This window comes from Acomys minous (genome assembly GCF_964271855.1).
Source record: "Acomys minous genome assembly, chromosome: 3".
In the NCBI taxonomy this organism is placed as follows: Eukaryota; Metazoa; Chordata; class Mammalia; order Rodentia; family Muridae; genus Acomys; species Acomys minous.
In genome coordinates this window covers 17,836,216-17,857,854 of record NC_140485.1, presented here as the reverse complement: position 1 = coordinate 17,857,854, position 21,639 = coordinate 17,836,216, and the positions used below count along the sequence as shown (strand labels likewise).

At 48.9% G+C, this 21,639-nt stretch overlaps 1 protein-coding gene across 4 annotated transcripts; it reads left to right on the top strand.

The window, feature by feature from the left end:
* The first annotated feature begins 4,682 nt into the window (after nt 1-4,682).
* On the top strand, nt 4,683-20,449 carry MAVS (mitochondrial antiviral signaling protein). Of its 4 annotated transcripts, XM_084776173.1 has the most exons (8): nt 4,722-4,768; nt 5,704-5,765; nt 9,557-9,733; nt 12,760-12,937; nt 14,169-14,338; nt 15,559-15,712; nt 17,692-18,149; nt 18,923-20,449. In XM_084776173.1, exons 3-8 carry the CDS (start codon nt 9,617-9,619, stop codon nt 19,352-19,354), a joined length of 1,509 nt encoding a protein of 502 aa, XP_084632299.1. In that variant the 5' UTR covers nt 4,722-4,768; nt 5,704-5,765; nt 9,557-9,616; the 3' UTR covers nt 19,355-20,449. The 4 variants fall into 4 exon arrangements, with proteins under 4 accessions (XP_084632297.1, XP_084632299.1, XP_084632298.1 ...); XM_084776171.1 differs by lacking the exon at nt 5,704-5,765 and having other exon boundaries at nt 4,683-4,768; XM_084776172.1 differs by lacking the exon at nt 4,722-4,768 and having other exon boundaries at nt 4,775-5,765.
* Nucleotides 20,450-21,639: the final 1,190 nt, after the last annotated feature.

The window sequence follows — 21,639 nt, the reverse complement described above, 5'->3', positions numbered from 1 at the left end:
GGTTATCACTTGCATTTAGGAAGAAGGAAAGCTACCACTAGGGGAATATTTGGTTTTAAAGGGCTTCCATCTAGCCTGGCATGGTGGTGCACACCTTTAATCCCAGCACCCGGGAGGCAGAGGCAGGCGGATCACTGTGAGTTTGAGGCCAGCCTAGTCTACAAAGCGAGTCCAGGACAGCCAAGGCTACGCAGAGAAACCCTGTCTCAAAACAAAACAAAGGCTTCCATGTAACCTTTTAGTGTTTAAGATCCTCAAATAGTCTCTGTAATATTAGATCTGATCCCTACAGAATAAAAGGAAAAGTTTTTTTGTTTTTTTGTTTTTGTTTTTTTGAGACAGGGTTTCTCTGTGCAGCCTTGGCTGTCCTGGACTCCCTTTGTAGGCCATGCTGGCCTCAAACTCACAGCGATCCACCTGCCTCTGCCTCCAGAGTGCTGGGATTAAAGGCGTGCATTACCACACCCGACAGGTTTGTTTCTTTTTATTAGCATGGGTAGGTACCTGCGTGTACACTATCTGTACACTACTTGTATGCTTGGTGCCCACAGAGGCCAGAAGAGGATATTGGATACCCTGGAACTGGAGTTGCAGACAGTTATGATCACCATGTAGGTGCTGGGAATTGAACTTATGCTTTCTAGAAGAGAAGTCAGTGCTCTTAACCACTGAGCCATGGCTCTAGTCCCCACTCAGGAAATTTGAACTTATGAAAGCCGACTTGCCCCTAGGAATAAACTTTTTGAATTGGGATCCAGTTTGTAGCCTTTATAGAAGCTGGTGTTGTCCCTTAAGGAGAAGGAAACCTGGGTATAAGGAATGTTACCCCATTTGCCTTTTAACTGCACTATAGATCTAGCTGTAGAATTTAGTGTTAGAATTCAAGTTGCCATCCAAAGGCCATGCCTCTCCACCCAGCTCATATTGAGCCACACTGAGCTTCGAAAGAAAGTAAATGGGAAAAAAATAAAGTAAGCATTTAAATGAAAATGTTATTTGAAATGAAGTTGTAAGGGCGGGGATTTTATTTTTTCAGTCTAAGAGAGTTCCCTGAAGGACTGAGGCATGTACCTGTAGCTCTTTTGAGTCCCTCTCTCACTGTCTCTGGGTCTAATCACTGCTGAGAAAAACATGTGTGGATTACTGCTTAGCCGTCATAGTGGGCACAGTCTTCTCAGAGTCCTGGCCTGAAGACATGTGCTTGCTTAGGATGAGCTTTTTCAAGAGAGACAACGTTTTAAAGCCACCATAGAGAGCAGATTGGAGCCTAGATCTGTCCTTCTACTAACAAATGACAATGAGTTGGGCATGGTAGGGCACTTGGGAGACAAAGGCAAGTAGCTCTCTGTGAGTTCCAGGCCAGCCTGGTGTATAATCGAGTTATAGAACAGCATGGGCTATGTAGAGAAACACTGTCACCCTGTCACAGACAGACAGACAGAAAGCAATGAGCTGGACATGATGGCACACACCTTTAATTCCAGCACTTGGGAGACAGAGGCAGCGGCATCTCTGTGAGTTTAAGGTCAGCCTGGTCTACAAAGTGAGTCCAGAACAGCCAAAGCTACACAGAAACCCTGTCTCAAAACAACAACAACAACAACAACAAAAGATAATGATGAATTGTGGCTTTGAAATAGGGGGCTAAGAGCTGGGTGGTGGTGGAGCACACCTTTAATCCCAGCACTCGGGAGGTAAAGGCAGGTGGATCTTTGTGAGCTCGAGGCCAGCCTGGTTTACAAAGTGAGTCCAGGACAGTCAAGGCCACACAGAAAGAGACCCTGTCTCAAGAAAAAAAGAAAGAAAGAAAGAAAGAAAGAAATAGGGGGCTATAACAAGCAATAAAACAAAGTAATACAAATAATCATAGTTCAAAAACTTTTACTTTGTAATTTTGAAAGAATTTCCAACTCACAACACTGTTTCTAAGTCACACAAACCTCTTGTACAACTGCAGTGCATCAGTCAGAACAAAACAGTAACATGATAGAACCATAACTGTCCAAAAGCTTATTTCTGATCTCACCTTTGTCCCACTAGTGTCCTTTTTCTGTGTGTTTGGGATGCCACTCTGGTCTCCCTTGCTCTGGAATAGTTCTCTGACCTTTCCATGACTTTGATGACCTTCCCATCTCTCTCTCTTTTTTCTTTTTTCCTTTTTGAGTCAGGGGCTTGCTATGTAACCAGGCTGACTTCAAACTTTGGATGCTCTTGCTTCTACCTCCAGCTCCTAAGTGCTGGGTCATGGGCTGTATCATGTGACCGGATCATTTTGGAAGTTATTTTGCAGGTCAGTGGGACTTTGTAAGATAGAAATGTTCTGTATCTTAATGGCCAATATCCAGATGAATTTCACATTTGAAGTATGGCCAATAGGGTTCAGAATGCCGGAGGCATGACATTGTCCCGTGTCTAGAGTTTTTAAAAAACTGTTGGACAGGTGACTGGGAACCACGCAAGCCAGGAAGCTGGATTGTTTCATGCCCTTCGAAGTGCGGCAAGGACAGGGCTATCTATAACCACATTTAGAAGCTGGCCCTCACAGGCCTGGTGCCCTTTCTGCAAGAATTAAATAAGAGTCCATGGTTGATTCAGCTGGGTGGTGGTGGCACACCCCTTTAATCTTGGGAAGCAGAGGCAGGTGGATCTCTGTGAGTTCGAGGCCAGCCTGGTCTACAGAGTGAGTTCCAGGGCAGCCAGGGCTGTTACACAGAGAAACCCTGTCTTGAAAAATACAAAAGGGCCCATGGTTGTTTTCAGTAAGACTAAATCACTAACACTCATTTTTTTTAAAATTGTTTTTTACATTTTCAAATTTGTTTTGTAGATGAGGGAACAGGCAGGTGTGGAGATCAGAAGACAGCTCTCAGGGAGCTCTTCTGTCATGTTGGTCCCAGGGATGAAACTTATATGTGATTTACATATGCTAAAAATGTTGAACCATTCACACAGCTACCAAGAACAGTGCAATGGTCTGAACGAAAAGGCCCCCATTGGTGCCTGGGGAGCAGCACTCTAGGAAGTGTGGCCCTGTTGGAAGAAATTTGTTACCAGGGATGGGGATTGAGGTCTCAGAAGCTCAGCTTAGGCCCAGTGGCTCTCCCTTCCTTCCTGGTGTCTGAAGATCCAGATGAGGAGCTCTCAACCACCTCTCTAGCACTATGTCTGCCTGCGTGCTGCCATGCTTCCCGCCACGATGATAACGGACTAAACCTCTCAACTGTAAGCCTGTCCCAGTTAAACGCTTTTCTTTATAAGAGTTGCCATGCTCACAGTGTCTCTTCATAGCAACAGAAACGCTACCCAAGACAAACAGTAATGAAATCCCATTCCAAGAGTTCCAGCATCTTTGTCACACCCTAAAATTCTGTTTGGCGGCATCTCTAACCTCGTGATCTCCACTGAATCCCTTAGGCTTCTCTTTACAAACTACGTCAGACAGTATGCCATTGGTGCGTTTTTCTAATTTTTCATGTTTTACATTCATGGGGGTGCGGGGTGGATAAATGCCAATGCTTTTGGGGGTCAGTTCTCCTTCCATCATGTAGATTACAGGGACCAGACTTAGATCTTCAGGCTTGGCAGCAGGTGCCTTTACCTGCTGAGCCACCTCACCAGCCCTGCTTGATACATTATTAGATATGCCCAAGCTATGTTTCCACCCTCTACACATGCCGAGGTAACTAATACCATTTCTTCCTGAGTACGTTGGTTTTTACTTATTGAAACATGTAACTAGGAGAAAAAACAAAACACCATACATTCTTTTGTTTGTCTCTATTAGCTAAGCACCGTTTAGCCATGCCACCTATTCAACTATTTTATCAGTGTTATGTGCATCAAAAAGTTGTCACCCTTCACTGCTGTGCACTAGTCACAGTCTGCCCATTCATTTTACTGATAGCATTTGAATTGGTTTCATAACTTGCCTATTATGAATAAAGTCACTAGGATAATTTCTAGTGAATGTGGTTTAAGAAAACATTACTTTAGTCTTCAGCACCTGAATATGTGTACAGTGAGTGCAGATCGCAGTGGAAGTCAGAGGGGTCTGATCACCTTGGAGCTGGAGTTACAAGCGGTTGAAACTCGGTGCACACCCCGAGATCGGTATATACCCCGAAGTCATTTGCTGCATCATGTTCCCACCGGCCCAGCTTGTGTCACCTGGTTAAGCACTCACGCCCCTGTGAAATTTTGAGTGACACCGGCACGTTTATAGAGAACGCTTGCCAGGCACTAGAGACATAAGAGTGGGTCACACAAAGACCCTCTCTCCTCCAGCAGTTGGCTAGAAGAAGAGCTGCTCTGTATGATATGTGGAACAGAATTCAAGAATGCCAGTTTTCTGGGCTCTGCACTTTCCCTGGAAAATAAGGAAACTTCTAGACCAAGCGCGAAAAAAAATGAGCTGCTCCTTTAAGTCCCTGCAGAGAACCAGAACAGCCCCGAAGCAATACCTGCGGAGCAGTTGCGGCTAGACCAGCAGCTCATAAAACCGAGACCGGTCCAAGGGCCTTGCGACCGGCCTAGGGCCTCGCGACCGGCCTGGCCCTGCACCGCCCCGGCCCTCCCAGCCCAGCCAACAGCCGCGCCCCAGGCTCCATCCAGCAACGGCTCGGCCAATGGTCGCGCTTCCGGCCCCGCCCCTACCTACCCCACGCCTGGCCAATGGCCGCGCGGCCAGTTCCGCCCCGCCCCGCCCCCTTCCTCTGGGAGGGCTCTGCACAGTCGAATGCGGTCAACCTGTTGCTTAGTCTGACTTACGGTAAGTTCGCTGTACGGGCGTGGGTCCTCAGGGCTCAGTGGTCACCGACGTCCTTCAGGGAGGGGACATTGATCGGAGCCGAATGCGGCTCGGAGTCCGCAGTAGTTTCCAGGCCTGGGCTTGCGGGGTCGGGGAGGTTTCTGAACGGGACTAGGAGAACACGGTCTGCCGCACACATATTTGGGACCCCGGCACTTCCCAGAGCCTCATCCGGCGCCCTTAGTGAGCAGATACGTGGTGCAGAGCGTTTGCTCTGGCTGGACAGGAAGAACCTCGGAGTTCCTCCTGCTTCTCCCAGGCCTGGCCGCGCGCAGCGACCTGTGGCAGCGGCGCCAGGGTGTAGGCCTGCCAGTCCCGACTGAGGCCTGATCCTGGGTCTGGACAGTTGTCGACAGTGACACCTGTTCAAAACAGCCTCCCCGCACTTGGAGACCTGTGTCCCTCCCAGGAATCTAGCCTGAGGCCAGGAAACCTGTCCCTCGGGAGTGTGGCTATTTTCTTTCTGCGAAGCTCTGTGAAAGTCAGGTCGGAAGCTTTGCTGTGTCCCGGACACCGCAGCCAATCTCCCTTTTTCTGAGATGGGAAAGATGTTTGAGGAAAAGGATTAAAACAAAGGAAAGCAAAACCAATGATTTTTGGACACTGCGGAACGTCAGAAACTTGAAGGGCATTCTGCCTCGATCTCAGAACTCTGGTGAATGTCAGTGAGGGCAACCTTAATGCCAGCTGTGCTGAGGGACTTCTGTGTCTTCGAAAGCTATGCCTTCTCTCCATGTAGTCCCATCCCTAGGCAGTGACCTTGGCATAAAGATGGGCTTTGTGGCTTTCCTGCTGCTGTTAGTCCACGGCAACAAGTCTGGGGTTCAAATTCCACAGAGCTTCAGGGCAGCCGTGTAGCTTGGTATCACTTCCCGTCTCTTGTGATTGTGTCAAAGGACTAAATGAAAGAACCCCAGGCTGCTCCTGTTAACAGTGAACCTCCAAGAAATGAATAAACGTGAGTGTCTTCAGCCCTGGGGGTGGGGGGGCCACTTGCCTCCCCACATCTGTGCATTCAGAGTTGTGGCCGGACTGCAGAAAATTGCTAATTTGACTCCCTCAGCACATCTTTCAGGTGACCTGGGCAAAGAGGGGGCAGGGTTTCACCAGCCTGACCTCCACACAGCTATCCTTTTCATCTCCTGAAGGCCCAACAGACTTCATCCAGCCTTATCTCCCTGATCTGACCTTCCATCTGTAGCTCTTCTTAGGAACGCAGCATCTGGTAGGTAGTCAGCAGTGCACGTGACAACATGTGGGTACCCTCTGTTCTGCGACAGATGAAGGGCACTTCGTTCCCTCTTCTCCCCCTTTTCTTTTCTTAGGAGCAATCCTCTTGGAATCCAACAATTTGTTAACCCTGTCTAAATGGAGCTCTGAAGTGCCATCTTTCCATGGCTTTCCCCTGACTTCCCTAGTGCAGTGAATGGCACCTTCCTTGTCCCAGCTCCCAGGAAGCAACATTTGGTGCACCACCACCACCACCACCACCACCACCACCACCATCACCACCACATCCACAAAGCACCAGGGATATAGCCGCCATGCCCACCTCCTGGCCACACCCATCAGCATCCCCAACATGGTCTCGTGACTTGTCCACCTCCTTCCATCCTGGGCTTCTGTGTTTCACCCCAAGTAAAACCCAAAGTCCTTCCCACGACACCTTCCCTGCTAGGGGCCTCTTTGACCTCTGTCCCTCCTCTTAGCTTTTTAAATCACTTCACTCGCCTTTCTCTTCGAACACTCCATGCTCCGCTCAATCACATCGTAGAACATTGACGTCTGCTTTGTGTTCTGTTCGAGACTCCAGTCTTTTCACGGCGCAGAGCCACTCAGCGCAGACATTACCAATCAAAGGGCTTTCCTTGCTCACTTCAGCTTAAGCAAGGTGTTTCCGCCTGGAGTTCCGTCCCACTGTCTTCCCTTTGCTTTCTTCATAATCAGCATTACTATCTGGACTTCCCATCTAGGTATGTGCTAACTGATCTGGTACCTGTTCTGCTCCAATAGAACATAATATGGCATATTTTGTCTCTTTTATGCCTGATGTGGAGGGCAAATAAGAGATAAGTAAACAAAACACATGTAATTGTCGATTGTGGCTCTTGATCAGTAATGCTTGCTTGCATTTAAGGCACCTTAAATGTTTAAATTGAAATGGTGAAATGAGCCAGGCGTGGTGGCGCACGCCTTTAATCCCAGCACTCGGGAGGCAGAGGCAGGCGGATAGCTGTGAGATCGAGGCCAGCCTGGTCTACAAAGTGAGTCCAGGATGGCCAAGGGCACACAGAGGAAACTCTGTCTTGAAAAAAAACCAAAAAAACCAAAAAAAAAAAAGAAATGGTGAAATGGCTCAGCAGGTAAAAGTGCTTGCTGTGTAAGCCTGATACCCTGGGTTCAAGCCCTGGAACTCAAGGCGGAAGGGGAGGACCAACCCACAGAAGTTGTCCTCTGATGTTCACACGTGTGCTGTGACATGTGTGAGCACACGTTCCCACACCCACCATTCACTTACAATAATAAATAAATGGGTAAAAATTTTAAAGTGGAGTAGTTTTAAATTTTTAAGGCTTAGTGGGGCTTGTGGGAAGAAGGCTCAGTGGTTAGAGCACTGACTGCTTTTCCAGAGGACCCACATTTGAGTTCTAGTACCCACGTGGCAGCTCACAACCATTTGTTCCAGAGGATTAGATGCCCTCTGCTGGCCTCTGTAGGAACTTGGTCCACAGACATACATGTACCTAAGATGTTAATAATCTTGGGGCTGGAGAGATGGTCAGTGGTAAGAGCACTGTCCCCGTAGGTCCTGGGTTTGATTCCCAGCACCTGCATGGCCACTCACAACCTTCTGTAACTCCAGCTCCAGGGCCTCTGAGGCCACCTTTTGACCTCCATGGGCACCAGACAAAACACCCATGCACATAAATAATTTGAAAAAAACTAAATTTTTTTGTTGTTATTCAAGACAAGGTCTCTCTGTGTAGCCTTGGCTGTCCAGACTCATTTTGTAGACCAGGCTGGCCTCAAACTCACAGCAATCAGCCTGACTTCTGGAATTAAAGGTGTGCACCACCACGTCCGGCAAATCATTTTAAAATCTAAGCTTATGTGTCTGAGTTTCTCTGTTGTACAAGCTCTTAAACCATTATTTTAAAAAATGTTTTTTCAAGACAGGGTTTCTCTGTGTAGCCTTGCCTGTCCTGGACTCACTTTGTAGACGAGGCTGGCCTCGAACTCACAGAGATCCACCTCCCTGAGTGCTAGGATTACAGGTGTGCACCACTGTGCCCAGCTAAAAATTTTGTATGTCTGTGTGAATGTATACCAAGTGTGTGCAGGCTCAGAGAGTCACATCTCCTGGAGCTAGAATTACAGGCAGTTTGAAGCCACCAGGTGTGGGTGCTGGGAACCGAACTCAGGTCCCCTGGAAAAGCAGCAGGTAAGTAAGTGCCCCTTTCTTCTAAATCAGTGGTCTTGTGACCCCTTTGGGGGTCAAACAACCCTTTCATGGGGTCGCCTAAGACCATCAGAAAACACAGGTAGGTACATTATGATTCATAATGGTAGCAAATTGCAGTTATAAAATGGCAAATAATGTTATAGTTGGGGTTCCCCACCACATGAACTGTGTTATAGGGGCACAGCGTTAGGAAGGCTGAGAACCACTGCGCTAAACCATCTCTGCTCTAGACCATCTGTGCTTTAGACCATCTCTGCTCTAGACCTTCTCTGCTGTAGACCTTCTCTCCTCTAGGCCATCTCTGCTCTAGACCTCTGCTCTAGACCATCTCTTCAGTAATGCTCTCAAGTAACTGCTCTTTCCTATCTCCCCTGCCCCTCTCTGAACCACTTTATGGAAAAGGCTAGTAATTTACCCTGAGTTATAATGTGACTACAGTGTAGTGGAACTCAGTTTTCTCCCATGAGGACATATACATGTAAATATGGTAAGCTTCCGTGGTGGGCCAGCATCATGTGAGAAACAACCTGATGTGAGAGACCTCAGTTCTTTGCTCTTTCCATAGCTAGCAAGCCCCCTAATTTCTTTGTGCTGCGTCTTCTCCATCTTTACAGTAGAATTATCCTACTATCATCAGGTTGGGCAGCTCCTCCTTTTGTCTGTTTGTTTTCAGTATTCCCAAAAGAAGCAGCATTTGTATGTGACTCTTGTACTATCCCACCTTAGAGATAGGAGTGGATCCGGAACCCTTCACACGGCCTTAGCAGTTAAGGGTGCATTCAATACCTCCTGTGTTAGAGGCAGCTGAAAACCCTTAGTAACAATGAATAAACCTAAAAGGCAGAAGAGGGTCCTGGATCGCTAGCTGTCTGCTCATCAATTCACTTTTAAGGAAGATTTTTTTTTTCGAGCCTCTTATCCAGTCAATAATAACACAGGTTTTAAAGAAGTAAAGATTAGGCCTGGAGGTGGCTTGGCAGTTGGGAGAGTGGCTGCTCTTCCAGAGGCCCAGAGTTCAGATCCCAGCACTCACATCTGACTGCTTACAACCACCTGCTGCTCCAGCTCCAGGGCTCCTCTGTCCTCTTCTGTCCTCCCCAGGCACCTTCACTCATGCGTAGGTACACTCCTAGCTATGCACATACACGTAATCCTTCAAATTAATAAAAGAAATCTTAAAGGAGGTAAAAGGTAAAGAAAAGAAGCAAAGATTCTAGAGGCTGAGAAAGAATTGCCTTCCTCCAACCCTACTGGCAACGTGTTTCCCTGTGTGATCTTTCTTCCAGTCCACCTCTCAGCCCATCCCACCCTCCCAGGGACCGTGCCACTCCAGAAGCTGAGCAGCCATGACATTTGCCGAGGACAAGACCTATAAGTATATCCGCGACAACCACAGCAAGTTCTGCTGTGTTGATGTTCTGGAAATCCTGCCTTACCTGCCCTGCCTCACAGCCAGTGACCAGGTGAGCCAGAGAAGCCACAGCTGGCCAGTGTGAAGGGCACAGGGCTGGCGGTCCAGGTTTGGCTTGCCCCAGCTCTTCTCCCAGGTCAGGGCTACCTGCTTCCTCCCCTCCCCTGAGGCTGCTATTTGCCTGCTTTTCTGATCTGCCTTTTAGATCAAGCGCATTCACGGTGGCTTTTCTAACCTTCCTGAATTCCTTTCATTTCTATGTTGCACTCAAGAACATGGCATCAGATCAGCAGGTTTCTAGGCTCTGGCTTCCTATTTTTCAGAACCTTCTCTTTGCTTGCCCTTGGGTCCTGGTCCTGCTTGGCTTTGATCATTCTCTCACAGGACCTTTTCCTGGGGTGGAGTCTGGAGTGTCAGTGCTGAGGACTTGGAGCCATCAGTGTCTCGCCACACCAGCACTTGCTGTGGCTCCTGCACTCCCAGCGTCCTTGGTTCTTCTCAGGTGGGATGGGCTCCTGTGTTCCCAGAGCTGCCCCCGTGCTGCTGGGCTCTCCTGTTCTAGGGTCTCAGGACTATTGTTGCTTGTGAGGTCTCCTGTGCAGATGCTGTTACCGTGGAGGGCTGGCCAGTTAGGAGAGTGTGCTGGCCTTACCTTGTGTAGAGCATTCATGGGGACACCCAGTCATCTAGCCCACAGAAGATGTTTCCTGTGGATTGTCACATGTTTTTCTTCTCCCCTTCCTCCTGATCTTCCAAGTTTTCCTCATGCCCTTCTATTCCACTCTCTCCTTCCTTTATTCCTTCCTTTTTTTCTTCCTTCCTTCCTTCTTTAGACACGGTCTTACTATGTAGCTCAGTCTGGTCTCAAATGTGTAATCCTCCTACTGAGGAGGTGTTGGGACTACAAGCTAAGTGATCATGTTCTTTTCTTTCTTTCTTTCTTTCTTTCTTTCTTTCTTTCTTTCTTTCTTTCTTTTTGTGAAAAATGTTAGTATTTAATTAACCTCCCCAGGCAGCTTCAGGATTCAGGTACCTCCAACACCCTTCTTTTTCTTCTCTTCAGCTCTTTGCTGAAGAATTTGACCTTCAGGATGACTGGCTGCTTAGGGAGCTTGCCCTTCTCCAGAACATTGTAGTAGCCTGATCGCACAACCGCAGTGACGGGAGCAACTCCATCTTGTTTTTTGCAGCCTTGACCCATGTCTGCTCACTGACCAGTGTCCACAGTTTATCCAGGTTGACAGCTGGGCAGAAGCTCTGGCTCCTCTTTAAGTGGTAATGCCTCACACCGGCTTCCCAAAGTCACCTGGATGACAGTTGTGTTGGATGTTTTGGGCCGATAAGGCTAAAGACTGATTGCCCCAACGAAGAAGAGAGTGTGGTGACTGTCCAAGCGGTCTGCTCTCTCTGTTCTATCCACACTTCCAAGTTGCCCGCCAGCACTTCCTTTATTAGATAGAATTTCCTTCTTGGGTCTCTGGTGGGATTGAAGACTAGATAGCCACAGTGTTACTAGAAACTCTGGTTTAAGAATTTAAAACATTTATAGATTGATAATTGTAATTTCTCATAAAGGGAAAGAACTCTCTTTGGTCGGATAGTAGAATACTTTGTCTCAGGTTAACAAATATAAAAGGACTTGGTTATGTACTTGATATCTGATGATTCTGTATATATGTATATTTGTGTGTATAGTTCTTAATTTTTTTTTTTTAAGAGAAAGGGGGATGTGTGGGAAGGATTGTAAGCTTTGTCACAGGTGAAAGCAGTCTTGGCGGGCTTTGCCCTTGGACATACCATGGGTACTCCCTGAGATTAACCTTGAGATAGACTGGATGGAGCCATCCTGGGCCTGGAATTGAGGAAGGGGACCAAGGGACTCCACCTGGACTATTGTGTTTCTAATCGACCCTCGATGGGAGAGGAAGACTGCTCCTTGCACATAAGAGACAGGCAGGCGGAAGGGACAGAGAGGAGCAGCAGGGTCAGACCGGGCTTGAGCGCACTCACACTCGTGTGGATTGTGGATCTAGAAGAGGATCAGGAACAGGCCAGCCAGCAGGCAGGCTAGAGATACCGAGATACCGGAAGGTTCACTCTGGTTTTCCTTTAACCTTTTTTCTCTTTTGTGTAAGCTAGTTGGGTTGTATAATAAAGTTTAATTGTTAAGAAACAGAGCCAACATTGTTGTCAAAGTTGATGCTGTGGTGATGCATGCCTCCAGCATTCCTTCTGCCTCTTGGGTACCTGTGATGCTCACGGATGTGGCCGTGACCGTGGCTTACATGGCCCCAGAAAGGAAAGAGCTGATTGGTCATTTTCAAGTGGGACTCTAGTGAATAAAAAATAAACTACAGCTGCTCTCGTATTTCTAGAACTTCCCCAGGACTCCCCTCACCCGCCCTGCTTCCCATTCTAGGTCTCCCCTCCTTTCTTTTCTGTCCCTTTCATCCCGTGGTTGCTAGGGCCCTCGTCCTTCTCAGCTCACTCGACTCTTCTCTTTGCTTTAGGGGCTGTCTGATTCAAGCTTTGCACACACACCCTGCCCCCGCCCCATGCTGTTTTGCTTCTGCTAAGCCTCTGTCTCCTCATCTGTAAAGTAGGGATGATCATAGCATTTACTAGGACAATGCCTGCAAACCTGGTCGTGGCCATGGCCTTTTCCTGGCTGCTCCCTTTATACTAGTTGATTGTTTCTCCTCACTTAATACTTGGGCTACCATCCTTGTCTTGTCCTGCCTCTCACCCAGTTTCAGTTAGCTGCCTTTCTCTTGTGGGTTTCTTTCTTTCTTTCTTTTTTGTTTGTTTGTTTGTTTGTTTTGTTTTGTTTTGTTTTTCGAGACTGGGTTTCTCTGTGTAGCCCTGGCTGGCCTGGAACTTGCTTTGTAGTCCAGGCTGGCCTTGAACTCACAGAGATCTACCTGCCTCTGCTTCCCAAGTGCTGAGATTAAAGGCGTGCACCACCACCGTCCTGCTTTCTCTTGTGGCTTTCTTAGTGTTCCCTTTGTGTAGCCCTCTTCTCAGTGGACAAAAGGCTAGACTACCTGGCCTGAGTAGGGTGGCTGTGCTGTCTTCCAGGATCGACTGCGGGCTTCCTACAAGCAACTAGGGAACCAGGACACACTCTGGGAACTCTTCAATAAGCTCCAGCGTCGGCTTGGCTGGGTGGAGTACTTCATCCGGGCACTGAGAATCTGTGAGCTGCCTGGGCTGGCTGAGCAAGTAACTCGAGTTTATCAGAGCTACCTGCCTCCTGGTGAGCATCCTGCCCTAGCCTTCTTCCTGGGCCCATGCCTGTTTCCATGGCTTGTAATCTCCCTCTTCCTTCACCCTTGTACCTCCTGCCTGTCTGTCTCCATCACTGTCCACCATAGGATGTATCTGAGCCACCTCACTGGCTATGTCCCTTTGGCCATATCCTTTGATTTTTCAGTCTGTCACAGTGGGGCTAATGGAGATATCCCTCAGGTGTGGCTGCAGTGTCTAGACACCACGGGGCAATGCCTGCTGAGTGCTTAGCTGGGGCCCCACACCTTCCCTGTGCCCAGCACAAGGTACCTGCTGTCGTTTGGTGGCTCTGGTGTTTGCCTCCCTACTTGTCCTCATATCCTCCCTATCTCCTTTCACCACAGAGTGTAGAGTGTAGAATCTACACCCAATCGCTTGCCCAACTCTCTGTTTTTCTTCTCCTGCCCAAGGTTTCTCTGAGAACATCCTGGTTTTTAACCCCCATATCCAGCTGCCTAGCTGCTCCTTAATTCTTCTCAGTGTCACTGCTAAGTCATGGGACCATAAGGGGGTTGGTATTTGAGCCTGAAGAGAAGATCCAGGAAGAAATATCAAGCCAATCTTGACATACCGTGTTTGCTTCTCTTTCTTTTTTCCTCCCCTCTTTCCAAGTTGGTTTCATTTATGGAAGTTAACCGTGCATTCTCAAATAAGAAATGGCTATGGTAGAGTCAGAGATGAGCCATGGCAGCGGTCAGTGGGGATGACAGCTGTGAGGAGAAAGCTTTGGGACAGAGGATGAGAGTGAACACTAACAGTCTGGCTGGTGAGGGGTTTGTGCCCACCAACCCTATCTTCCTTGCCACCTTCCTGTCTTCCTCAATTCCCTCTCTCTTTTTGTTTTTGTTTTTTGTTTGTTTGGTTGGTTTGTTTTTTGTTTTTGAGACAAGGTTTCTCTGTGTAGCCTTAGCTGTCCTGGACTCACTTTTGGAGACGAGGCTGGCCTCGAACTCACAGAGATCCACCTGCCTTTGCCTCCCAAATGCTGAGATTAAAGTCATGTGCCACCACGCTCGGCTTCCCTCTCTCTTTCTTGCCCCCTCCCCAGTGAGGTTTATCATGTCTAGTGAATGCTTCCCACATCAGGTCAGCTTGTGAAGTTATTGAAGGGAGATTAGATGCTCCAAAGCATCCAGGCCTCTTCTATGACCAGGGTACTTCTGATTCTTTCTGGACATCACTATATCTTTGTCCTTTAGGGACCCCACTGCGCTCCCTAGCCCCACTGGAGTCACCAGCTATTCCTGCCACAGTTTCGGGACCTCCTGCGTTTGCATCAGGCCACAGCATCCCTGACAATGGCTACCAAGAGAAACCAAGTTACCCCAGGCCTGTCCAGGATACCCAGCCACCAAAGTCCCCAGTAGAGGTAGGTTCTCACAGTCTACTTCAAGTTGCCTGATTGTGTGCTTTCCTGTCCACCCTGCCCACCCAGCCTTTCAGAAGCCCCTTCCTACCTCCTGAGAAATCAAAGCTCATCTCTGCTAAGAATGCTAGGGCTTTCTAACTAGCTACCTAGCTGCTGGCCAGGCCTGCGGTCCCCTTAGCACCCTGTTGTCATCTAGCTAGGAGGCCATGGTTTTGAGGTCTTTGCAATGGTCCTGTGACATGTTGAGCCTGGTAAGAAAGACTGGAGTGTAACCAGATTTGAATGTGAAGGAAGTGATGTGAAGGCTCAGGAAGACAGGGATGGATGGTAACAGGGCAGGTGTTGGGGGAAGACAACTCGTTCTACTGAGATGAAGTGAGTTGGCCACGGGGTGTAGAAGAGACCCTGAACTGCGGGTCTGAAGCCATAGGGTTTGTGCAGAAACTGCTGAAGAAAGGGCTATATGTAGTGGCTGCAGAGCCAGACAGACACATGGATAGGGAACATGGCCAGTGAATATTTATTATTTATTTATTTTTGACATTTATTTATTTTATTTTTTGTGCATTGGCATTTTGTCTGCTTGTGTGTCTGTGTAAGGGTGTCAGATCATGGAGTTACAGACAGGTGTGAACTGCCATGTGGGTGGTGCATATGAACCCGAGTCCTCTGGAAGAGCAGTCAGTGCTCTTAACCACTAAGCCATCTCTCCAGCCCCTTGTTTTTTGTTTTTTAAAGCACTTGAGGTCATTTGGGGAGGCTGGGATGTAGCTCTCAGTTGGTGGAGTGCTTGTCTAGCACACACACGTCCCTGTGGTCAGTGTCCAGCACAATATAAACTGGGCGTGACGACACACATCTATATGCCTAACACTCAGGAGGTGGAGGCAGGTGGGTCAGAATTTAGAGTCATCCTTAGCCACATAGTAAGTTCAAAGCTAAGGAGAGATACATATGACCCTATTGCAAAACAAAATAAAACCAGCAACAACAAAACCAAATAGGCACCAGGAACTGAAGACTTATATTAGGTAAGTATATTGTCTATGAGCTACACCCTCGCTATAAAGGTTACCTGGGGCCAGAAGCAAGGCATGGATTCCCTAGGGTCCTGGGCTCTAGAACAGAAGCTGAGGCCTATAGGCACGCCCATAAATATCTGCTGCCCTTTGTCAGCTCTTGGAAGGAACACCGCTTTATTTCCATTTCCTCTATTGCAGAACTCAGAGCAAACCCCACAGGCCAACTTTGGGGCCATTCCGAGGATGTCTGGTGGCTCTGTGATGCCCTCATCTAACCCGCAAGCTCTCAGCCCTCAGCCCTCCAGAGAGCATCCTGAGCAGGAACCAGAACTCAGTGGCACTTACACAGCAAGTATGCATAGAATGTGCTGTTACAGGGTCTCTCGGACCTCCCAAGGAGGCAGGGTAGAAATAAAGAAATAAAGGGTATTTACTTCAAAGTAAGTGAGTGCGTGCGTGTGCGTGTGCGTGTGCGTGTGCGTGTGTGTGTGTGTGTAGGTGTGTGTGTAGGTGTGTGTGTAGGTGTGTGTGTAGGTGTAGTAGCTGCGGCTCAAAATGCACTCATTTATTACCACATGGCTGCGTCTTCTGGTCTTGCTGCTTTTCCTCTTATGTATTCCCTGACATACACACATGCTCTGTTACTCCCTATTGGCTGGCGTCTCTTCATTCTCTCATCCTCTAGCACAAAAACCCAAGCCCTGGCACATGGGCAAGGCTCTGGGTAAAAGAGAGGCAGGGCTCTGAGCATAGGCTTGAAACTGGCCTTATTACTCCTGCTCTAATTCTGTGGTCAGAACAAATTATAAGGCCAGCTAAAATTCTGAGAGTGGAGAAGCCAGCAACATCACATTGGAGAGTGTGATAGCCCTGTACATGTCTGTTGTATGTTGCTGCATAAGAGAGAGAGAGAGGTGGGGGAGAGAACGCTAGGGCTATTTCTGCACTCAGGAAAAAGGACCTGGTAGGGATTGTCCAGGGTCTAAAGACAGAAAGGATAGCATAGGAGCAGCTGGTGATGGAGCTTTAGGCACTGCTCTATACAAGGCGATCTCCAGGTCCCAGCTGTGCTGGTTTGAGTGGGAATGGCTCTCCCAGGCTCCTACATCTGAATACTTGGTTCCTCAGCTGGTGGGACTGTTCAGGGAGAACTAGAGGGTGTGGCCTTGTCAAGGAGGCTTGGAGTTCTTAAATGTCCATGCTGTCCCCCGTTAGTGTGTGCTCTCTCTCTCTCTCGGTCTCTCTCTCTCTCTCTCTCTCTCTCTCTCTCTCTCTCTCTCTCTCTCTCTCTCTCTCTCTCTCTCTCTCTCTTGTTCTGCCTCATGCTTAGGCTCTCAGCTACTGTTCCAACGTCATGCCTGCCTGCTTGCTGCCATGCTCCCCACCATGATGGTCATGGACTCTAATCCTCTGGAACCGTGAGGCCCAAATTAAGTGATTTTTTTGTACAAGTTGTCTTGGTCATGGTATCATTACAGTGTTAGAAAAGTAACCAAGACACCTGAAAATCACTAAAGTGGTTCCGGGGTCAGAACCTCCCGTGCCCCCTCAGGACTGTACTCTATTCACCCTCCTTCCAGGCCAGAGTGGCTTGCCTCCAAAGACTTTCCAAACTGTCTTCTGTTTGTCCCTGGTACCTGGCCAGCCCTCTGTGCCCTAGGATTGCCATGTGAACTGCCAAAGTTGGGGGAAATCACCTAATCTCCTGACTTCTTAAACAAATGGCATTTCATTTGTAGCATGTTTGTGAGCTAATGGTTTAGCGGGAGACATCAGACATCAGTTCTGCCCTTTGTCAGCCATGGCAAGTGTATCCTCAGCCGCCACTTCCTGTTTCCCTAGATCAGACTCCCTTCCTGGATGACTAGGTCCTTATGTTTGCGGGCATGTGCCTGTGACTCAGTTGACTGGTGTTCATGGTTCTGTTGAGCCATCCTGATGGCTCTTGCCCTGATTCAGGAGTGCTCTTGCTAGAAGGTAGCAGGGGACAGGGTCAGGGGATGTCCCAGGACACTCATGCTCATGCCCAGGACCAGGCAGAAAAGCAGAAGTGGGAGAAGAGGCAAGTGCCTAGGGTGGGAGGAAAAAAGAATCATTTATAATGTGCCAAGCTTTTGGATGTGGATGAAGGTAGAGCCCGTTTCACCTTGGTGACAGGACAGACCAGGGCTGTAAGTTATGGGCTGTGGGCCGAGAGTCTTCTCCATGGGCAGCAGATGGGAGGCAGGATGTGGCAGGGACAGTGTGACCAAGGGCATGAGGACCCTGCTGTGGCCATTAAGCTAAAACAATTCTTTGGGTTTGTTTCTGTGTTTGTCTCCCCACCTGTAGATGTTGACTCCGTTCCCACATCAGCCCGTGGACCTGTGTCTCCAACAGTGTCCTTCCAGCCACTCCCACGTACTGCCCTGCGGACAAGCCACTTGCCTGGGGCCACAGTATCAGTTCCTTCTCCTGATACCACTGGATCAGTGTTTGCAAAGGGAGCTGGTGACCAGGCCACGGCTGCCACCTGTCTCAGCACTAATGAGGGAGTTCTCACCAGTTCTGTGACCACCAGCTCCGTGCCTTCTTCCACCAAGTCAGTACCAGTGAATACCATGTCTTCCAAAGTGTCCTCCAAGTTGCCTATCAGTACAAAGCCCTCTACTGCAGCCACCAATATGACACCATCAAAATTACCCATCAACTCAGTGTATGCTGGCCTAGCGCTATCCAGAGTGCCTACTAGTGTGGCCAAACCACCTGGCAGCATGACGCCACCTGAGAGGAGCAGCAGCCAAGCCAAGGTGAGTCTTTGTGCCGCCTAATAGCAACTCAGGCCACTTTACCAAGACAGCTGGTCCTGCCCTCGCGCCCTTTAGTCCCTGTGCTGTCCCTGGTGTGGAAAGAAGCCTCACCCAGCCCTTACACCTTGCTTTCCAGATGGAATGGTAGTCAGGAGAGCTAAGCATGGGCCTTCAGCAGGGTGTGGCATGGGACCACCCCCACTGACACGACTCATTTGGAGCTCAAAGTCCCCAATTAGGCTCCGCAGAACCATTTTGCAGATGAAGAAGTGAGGAATGGATATGGTGGCTCGTGTGCCCTGGGCTTCATTTGACAGTGGTCTCAGCATCCAGCTTGGAGCAGCTACTCCAGCCTTGTGACCCCTGTAGCCACCTTCACTAAGGCCTTACAGCTGTTCACCTAAGGGAATCAAGTTCCCTTCTGGTCCCTCCCTTTGCCATCTTCTGGTCCTCAGCTTTTAGGGCCACTGGGATATTGTTGCTACTATGTGGCTTTCAGGCCCAGCTAGTGTAAGATGGGTCACGCCCCAACAAGGGCTCCCTAGCTGTGGAGCTCACAGCAGCTTCGTGAGTGGGAGAGGGCTGCCCTAGAAGAGATACTTCAGCGTCACAGTCACCTCCTTCCCAGCTGTGCCTGTATCACTAATGTGTTGGATTCCCAAGAGGGCGTGGTCTTGGCAACTGTGGGATACTTCTAGTTCATGCTCTGGTCACAACACCTGGCTTATCTCCCTGTCACCTGAACTTCTCCAACACTCTTCTTATATTTCCAGGAGACCTTGGAGGCTCCAGCAGCCACAGTCCCCACTGGAAGCAGCCTGCCCAGACCACATAATAGTTCCAGGAGCTTGCCCTCTGAGCCAGAGATGAGCAAGCCAGGTGTGCTGGTGTCCCAGGTGGATAACGAGCCATGCTCAGTGCGCTCTTTGGACCTTGCCATCAGCCCTAGCAGCTCCTTGGCCTCAGAACCAAACAATGGCCCAGAGGAGAATGAGTATTCATCCTTTAGGATCCAGGTGGATGAGGTCCCCAGTGCTGACCTCCTGGCAGGAAGCTCCGGGCCACAAGCCACTCAGCAGCCCCCAGAACAGGAAGTACTCTGTGACAGTTCTATGCCCTGGGGTAAGTGGCTTGGAGCCACTGGTGCACTCTTGGCTGCAGTCCTGGCAGTGATGCTGTACCGTAGTAAGCACCTGGCCCATTGAAGCCTCAGCAAGTGCCACTTACTTGCTCAGTCCTGCCAAGCATGCTCTCTAGGCTTGCACTGGTGGAGGCTGAGTTAGGGGAACTTAGGGATGGTGAGGTCCACTCAGCTATCAGGGTGGAAGCTGCAGCGAGGTACCATCACTATGGGGTGGGGGAGGGACAGTGTCTCTGTCTTAGTTCACACCATCTTCTGGTCCTCAGCTTTTTGGGGCACTGGATTACCTCGTTGCTTCTGCTACCTGCTCACATGGCAGTGTAGGATTTTGTGCTATGTGCCCCTGACGTCATCCCTGTGGGCCCAAGCCTAATGATCAGGAGGGATCACACTGTTGACAGTGCCCCTCTTCCACCCAGGCCTCCTGAAGCACAAGCACAGGAGCATTGGTGAGAACTCCCGTAGCATCTGCAGCCTGGCCTAAGCCCTTGTCTCTAGAGCCTAGGAGCAGTAGTGGCTGGTCTTTAGGGAGCTTTGAGCGTTCTGCCCCTCTGGTCCCCTCCATAGCCAGGCAGCCCTAAGGGAGGGTCTGGAGGTTCTTGTGACTCCAAGAAAGCCAGAAGCAGCTTCCAGGCCTGAGGAAGACCCTGGGAGCCCTGCTCCAGCCCCCTTACCAGACCCCTTCACCTCCTCCCTCCTGGTCTCCGTTCTCTTTGGCTTCCTACCCTGGATGATGGACTCCTAGTGGGTGGGGCTCTGGCTGGGCTTGTATTTCAGTTGCACCCTTTCTCTGGCCATAGCAGCTGTTTAGCTTCTCTAGCCTTGTTCCCACTGTGAACAGAGGGGAGCTCTCCCTTTTGCTGAGCTCCTCTGAGATTGAAGGATATAGATATTTGCCTCGTGCCCAGCCAGCGGGTGTGAGTACCAAGCTCTTGCCCTCCTGCCCAGCCTAAGGTGAGAGCGTGAGAGGCAGAGTGCATAATAGTAATTAATGGCAGAGTCTGTGGAGCCTTGGCCTCCATAGTGCTCTGTCTTTCTGGCCAGGTATAAACCTCTGTGCCTCACTTTTCTCACCTGTGAGATGGGGTGAACATGCATACACATATGCTAATATGTTCTAGTTTTATCAAGATAATTAAAAAGAAGTTATCGGTACAAATCTTGTGAGTTCTCTTTTATTTCCTTTTTAATTTTTTTGTTCTGTTTGTTTGTTTTTCAATATAGGGCTTCTCTTTATAGCCCTGGCTATCTTGGAACTCGCTCTGTAGACCAGGTTGGTCTTGAACTCACAGAGATCCATTGGCTTCTGCCTCTGCCTCTGCCTCTGCCTCCCGAGGGCTGGTATTAAAGGCATGTGCCACCACCATCTGGCATGCTATTACTTTTAAATGAAAAGGTGCTGCAGCCTTTGGGTGTGCAAACCTCAGTTAGAGATGGGTGATGCGCATTCTTCCCTCCTTCATGGCCAGGGAGACTCATTACTAATATAGCAGAAATACAGTGAGGTTTAGGCTGAGTATGGTGGTGCACGCCTTTAATCCCCATACTCAGGAGGCATCTCTATGAGTTCAAGACCAGCCTGATCTACATAGCAAGTTCCAGGCTAGCCAGAGCTACACAGTGAGACCTTGTCTCCAGAAAAAGAAAAGAAATACTGCCTCAGGGGCTTGAGAGATGGCTCAGAGGTTAAGAGCACTGGCTGTTCTTCCAAAGGTCCTGAGTTCAATTCCCAGCACCCACATGGTGGCTCACAACCATCTATAATAATATCTGGTGCACTCTTCTGACCTGCTGGCTCACATGCAGGCAGAGCACGGTATACATAATAAATAAATCTGAAAGAAAGGAAGAAAGAAATACTGCCTCAGTTGCCCTGGCCCCATCTCTCTCTCTTCCACTGTGTCTCTGTCTCTCTCCACTCAGGCCCTAAATCCTTTCCCCTTTCCTTCCCCCAGATAAATCTCTACATATCAGAAAGAAGAGAGAGGAGAGAAAGAAGTACAGTGAGGGGCTAGAGAGATGGCTCAGTAGTTAAGAACATTCACTGCTCTTCTGAAAGTCCTGAGTTCAAGTCCCAGCACCCACATAGCAGCTCACAACTGTCTGAGCTGTCTTCTGGTGTACAGATATACATAGAGATAAGGTATCCATATACATAAAATACATTTAAAAATCTTAAAATAAATAAATGTATTTCATTAGATAATTAAGATTATTTTTTGAGCCAGGTGGTGATGGTGCACTCTTTAATCCCAGCACTCGGGAGGCAGAGGTAGGCGGAACACTGTGAGTTTGAGGCCAGCCTGCTCTACAAAGTGAGTCCAGGACAGCCAAGTATACACAGAGAAA